The sequence below is a fragment of the Alosa pseudoharengus genome, unplaced genomic scaffold (genome assembly GCF_046254945.1).
Source record: "Alosa pseudoharengus isolate Yale_2024_CS ecotype anadromous, Long Island Sound unplaced genomic scaffold, YU_APseudo_1.1 YU_APseudo_1.1_scf_5, whole genome shotgun sequence".
NCBI classification, from domain to species: Eukaryota; Metazoa; Chordata; class Actinopteri; order Clupeiformes; family Clupeidae; genus Alosa; species Alosa pseudoharengus.
In genome coordinates this window covers 38,474,636-38,479,635 of record NW_027468837.1, presented here as the reverse complement: position 1 = coordinate 38,479,635, position 5,000 = coordinate 38,474,636, and the positions used below count along the sequence as shown (strand labels likewise).

Here is a 5,000-nt window from a genome sequence, read left to right as displayed (position 1 = left end):
TACTTAAGCCAGAGCTGCACGTGGAAGCCTGCAGGGCACTGGGGTTGCTTAATGAGAAAATACTAGGGGAAATTAAAATAGTGAGATCAGCCATAAACCACTTACTAGCCTCCACATTCAAAGAGAGCACTCAATATGTTATCATGCGTTTGCTTTACAGACAACTCTAGCACTGGTCTTTTTTAGTTGGCATAATCCGAATGTAACAGAATAATCAACTAAAGTGAATGGTGTTACAGAGGACCTGACTGGTTAGGGGTTGGAAATGTGCCTTGTTATGTAGGTGCAACAGGTGGGAAGGCTTTCTGCAGTCTCCACCGGAGAATTCCGGCGTGTTTTCACACAGATCTCTGCTTCTCGAGGTCACCGAGTATTGTCGGTATGCAAACTAGCTTGAGTTGCTGCAGCCAACAGCTAGTGAAGCCAGGCAGCTACAGTGCTACACTCTAGGGGCATGAACATGGGGCAGCTACAGTGCTACACTCTGGGGGCATGAACATGGGACAGCTACAGTGCTACACTCTGGGGGCATGAACATGGGACAGCTACTGTGCTACACTCTGGGGGCATGAACATGGGACAGCTACAGTGCTACACTCTGGGGGCATGAACATGGGGCAGCTACAGTGCTACACTCTAGGGGCATGAACATGGGACAGCTACAGTGCTACACTCTGGGGGCATGAACATGGGGCAGCTACTGTGCTACACTCTAGGGGCATGATTTTAACTACTTTAGTCTAATGTCTTACTGTACTGTACATGAGTTACATTCTGCACTTCTTCACATGAACTACTTCCTACAGTGGGGTTCATCTTACACTAGTGTCTTGATCTGCTCTCTGTACTGACTCACTGGGATAGGATTCGTACTTGTATGGGTTACATATGAAGAGTTTAGATGCAAAACCCTCTAAATCCGTCTGACCACTTTTCTCCTGTAGGTCTTTGCCTACAAATCTATATTTTAGACCAGGAAGAGAGTGGTATTTAGCGGGTTTTAAAGCTACATTTTTTGATTAACATACACTATGTGTGGAGAGCATTCACTCACCATCGTTATCTCATTTTTGACGGAGGTGGCGTTTAGAGGGTTTTGCGTCTGAACTTCATACATTCTATGACACACTGTGCTGTACCTCCAAGGTGAAAGAGAGCACCACATCAGACTTGGAGAGCTGGTTCTCATCCTCCTGACCCATGTCGATGATGGACGTGTTGTAGCCCCTCTTGAGCTTCTGCTTGAACTCCCCTCCCTTGGACACGGGCATGCTCTCCAGGTTGGCCATCAGCAGGTTCACGGACGACTTCAGCTCCTCAATGTACATGGCCTCCATCTCCTTCGACACGAACCGGGGAAACTTGCCACCCTTTAATGAATGAATCCAGACAATACACACAGAATTAGTTAAAGAGACAGAGAGAGAGATTAAAGGGGTGAAGGAAGGTAGAAATAGGAGGATGCCCAACCCAAAAAGCATGTTTTTATATATTTTACTCTCTATATTTACTACTTTTTGGTGATCCTTCATATTTGTTATTTAATGTTCATGTTTGTCATTTACGTAATATCACCCAGACATTCCTGCATACCCCAGTGATAACTATTTGTTCTCGATGATTCTGCTCAATGCATTATTGAAAATGTTTTGATGATGTGAAATCTATCTGCTCTCTCCTGAGCAGACTTCACATCAGCGTCTAGACTGAGCTACCCTGTGTAGTTAGCACTCTACTATGCCCTCGCTGTGCCGTCTGCCTGGATGCCAGACGGACACGACACTCACCCTGGCGATCTGATCGGCCATTTGCAGCCGCCCGTCCAGCTCTCTCCTGATCTGGGCCGCCTGCTCATCTGGATTATCAAGCTGAAGAGACACAGAAAGAAAGAATAAAAAACGTCAAAGATGAAAGAAAGAGAATGAGAAAAGATGGTGACCTTCCAAGCTATTGCAATTACATTCTCACTTACACACAAGATGAGCAATAGTCAATATCATTCCCATTAAAAGAACATCGCAGCTCATGGCCTTGGCTCTACTAATCAATAGTCCAACACTTTCAGTCAGGTCCAGTGCTGGAGATTCCAATCACACCTAAACAATGCTGCGACTGTAAAAGAAAGGACCTGACAATATGAATGAACTATTACATCAGTCTCAGCAAGAGAAATGGATACTCGGTGATTAGAGGTACGTCAAGGGGCCTCAATGGAACTCAAAAGTTATTTCATTCCACTTCAGCAGTTCGCATTCAGTTCGCAATCAGAGCCAGAGTTCACCTTCCTCACAGCCAGTGGAGTTAGCGGACTGGGTGCGTCAGACTGCTCTCCGTCAACACACACACGCATTTCTGCTCCATAGCTGATCTGTCAGAGAGCTCCCGTTCATCTGGCCACTGTGCCATGTCCTGCCCAATTGCCCATACAAATGGGAATCCCAATGGACACTTGGACACTTTGGAGAAAGAAAGGAAATCTGAGGACGGTTTCACTGGCGCTCTCTAGGAGCCCCTGTGATTCATCAATAGATTTATTCTTTCGGAAACTGTACTCTGCAAGAAGCAAAATTACCCAGCATGCCCCCCGTCTCCTTCACACATTCACACACAAACAAACAAAATAACAAACTAACAGAGATGTGTCCCTGAAGCACCACCGGCTACTCCTATGAGTGGGCTTATGATGTGTGTGTGTGTGTGTGTGTGTGTGCTTGGGTGAATCTTTGTAAGCTTCAGATCCTGCCGACACCACCAACGAAAGCACAGCTCCTCTCCACAACAGCCCTAATCTAATACAGAGCTCATTAGTGGCATCATTAAGGGACCTAATCAGGCCGAGTGGAATCATTATGGGGGGACATACAGAATGCTGGTCAGAATTGATTTGGCTGCTTGTCTGCGCTGCCCGTGAAAAGAGAGAGAGAGAGAGAGAGAGAGAGGCAAAATCCCAAGTCCATACTGTACATGGATATGCCTTGTGTGTGTGTGTATGTGTGTTTGTGTGTGTATGTGTGTGTGTGTGTGTGTGTGTGTGTGTGTGTATGTGTGTTTGTGTGTGTGTGTGTGTGTGTGTCATGTGTGTGTGTGTTTGTGTGTGTGTGTGTGTGTGTGTGTGTGTGTGTCATGTGTCGTGTGTGTGTGTGTGTGTGTGTGTGTGTGTTACGTATGTGTGTGTGTGTGTGTGTGTGTGTGTGTGTGTGTGTCACGTATGTTTGTGTGTGTGTGTGTGTGTGTGTGTGTGTGTGTTACGTATGTGTGTGTGTGTGTGTGTGTGTGTGTGTGCTGACTGTGGCACCAAGGGAAGCCGGCAGCAGTTCCATTAACAAACAACCTGGGACAAATATGAATAGAGCCATGAATGTGAGACTGGTTACCCTGAGCTCCAGTCGGCAGCGGGGGGACATAAAGGAAGAGAATGTGGGCTGAGTGGCCTTAATGCAGCCCGCGGAGATGTGTACCGTCTCACAGCCAGCAGGGAGCATGTCTAAGGCCTGTCATTGAGACAGCCACTGTGTTAGTCCAGCTCCTAGAAACAGAACGTCCTAAAAACAGCCATTCAACAAGTGCAAATTAGGGTGCCACAGGCTGAAGTGGCCCGCAGGCTTTGCAGCGGCCAGGCTGCCTCGCAAGCTGGACCCAGCGTCCACCAAAACAAGGCCCCGTGGAAACGACTCGAACAATACGAGACGTAAATGTGATGCTCATTTGAATTTCAAATGTCTCTTTGTTTCAAAGCACAGGTCACATGACAGGCTTTGAAAAAAGAAAGAAAGAATGAAAGAAAGAGAGAAAGAGAGATGCAGATGCAGATTTGCGTTTCACGACCCTGCTGCTCACAAAACAAACAAACAAAAAAAAAACTCTTCAGGAGTACAGAATGAGAGAGAGAAAAAGGATGGTGTGTTTCCCATTTGCATCCCTAAATGATTACATACGAGTGAGCCTCATTGTGCCATTTTGTTCAGTGCTTTGATGTGAGCACAAAAGCACAAGCGGTGCTCTGAACCGGTGATGGTTCACGGCGGTATGGCTGAACCGGTGATGGTTCACGGCGGTATGGCTGCTCTGAGAGAACAGCTGTGCAGCTAACATGTTTCTAGGGTGAATCAGCACCATCAAAAGGACCTTATCCCCCCCCACCCCTCTCCTCCTACCTCACCATCTGCCCCACCGCCCCCCACCTCCCCATCTGCCCCCCCCCCCACAGAGCAGATCACGGCACACACACCATCTACAGCCTTCACTGCATTTCTGTGTGATTATCACACATGCATCTGTGTGTATGTGTGTGTGTCTGTGGTGTTATGTATATGTAATAGGGGTGTAACGGTTCATGTATTCGTATTGAACCGAAACGGTACGGGCGTCACGGTTCGGTGCATGAATTTACACGCAGAATACACGGTATAAAAATACATAAAACTCGTGTGCGGATTAATTAATGCCATGCGCAATTACTGTTAAGTAGCGAGAGTTACGGGAGTTCTTTAGCGACACCTAACGCTAATCTGTAGCCTCGCCTTAGCTCTGAAGCTCTGATTGGCGCCTATGTGTTTTTTTGTCAGGTCGTCGGTCGAGTCCGTCAGTCATTAGCAGCACTGAGGTTAGACCCACAAGAGTTAGAGGATCCGCTGGTCTCTTTAAGATCGCAAGTTTGAGAAGTTGAACTTCAGTTACAGTAACGTTAGTACAGGCGAAAGAGTGGTGGATAAGATGAAACTGTGTGTCGGCGTTGTTCAGCAGTTGTTGGGTATGTGAGTGGAAAAAATGCTACACATATTCGAAGCCATCACCCAGATGATGTAGGCTACCAATCACTGAAACGAGGGGGGAAAAAACTTCCCCTGCGCTTCAGCAGCCTTTGGATACACATACAAATAGACCTCTCCAGAATATATCCCGCCTCCTAGCTTCCGTATCCATCCAACTTCCGGGCGTGGATTGTCTATGGGAAATAACATGGCGTTTTGAAAGATTGTACCTGTCAAACTCTGTAGGTG

The 5,000-nt window shown here is 46.9% G+C and overlaps 1 protein-coding gene across 13 annotated transcripts in view; it reads right to left on the bottom strand.

Annotated features, from left to right (window-relative positions):
- Positions 1-5,000, bottom strand: part of cadpsa (Ca2+-dependent activator protein for secretion a) — a 140,994-nt gene that overhangs the window by 90,746 nt on the left and 45,248 nt on the right. For all 13 annotated transcript variants that reach the window (XM_076267423.1, XM_076267413.1, XM_076267418.1 and 10 more), the window contains exons 4-5: positions 1,788-1,868; positions 1,140-1,370 (exon numbers count right to left, since the gene is read on the bottom strand). In XM_076267423.1, the coding sequence (XP_076123538.1) occupies positions 1,140-1,370; positions 1,788-1,868 (312 nt within the window). The remainder of the gene's footprint in view (positions 1-1,139; positions 1,371-1,787; positions 1,869-5,000) is intronic.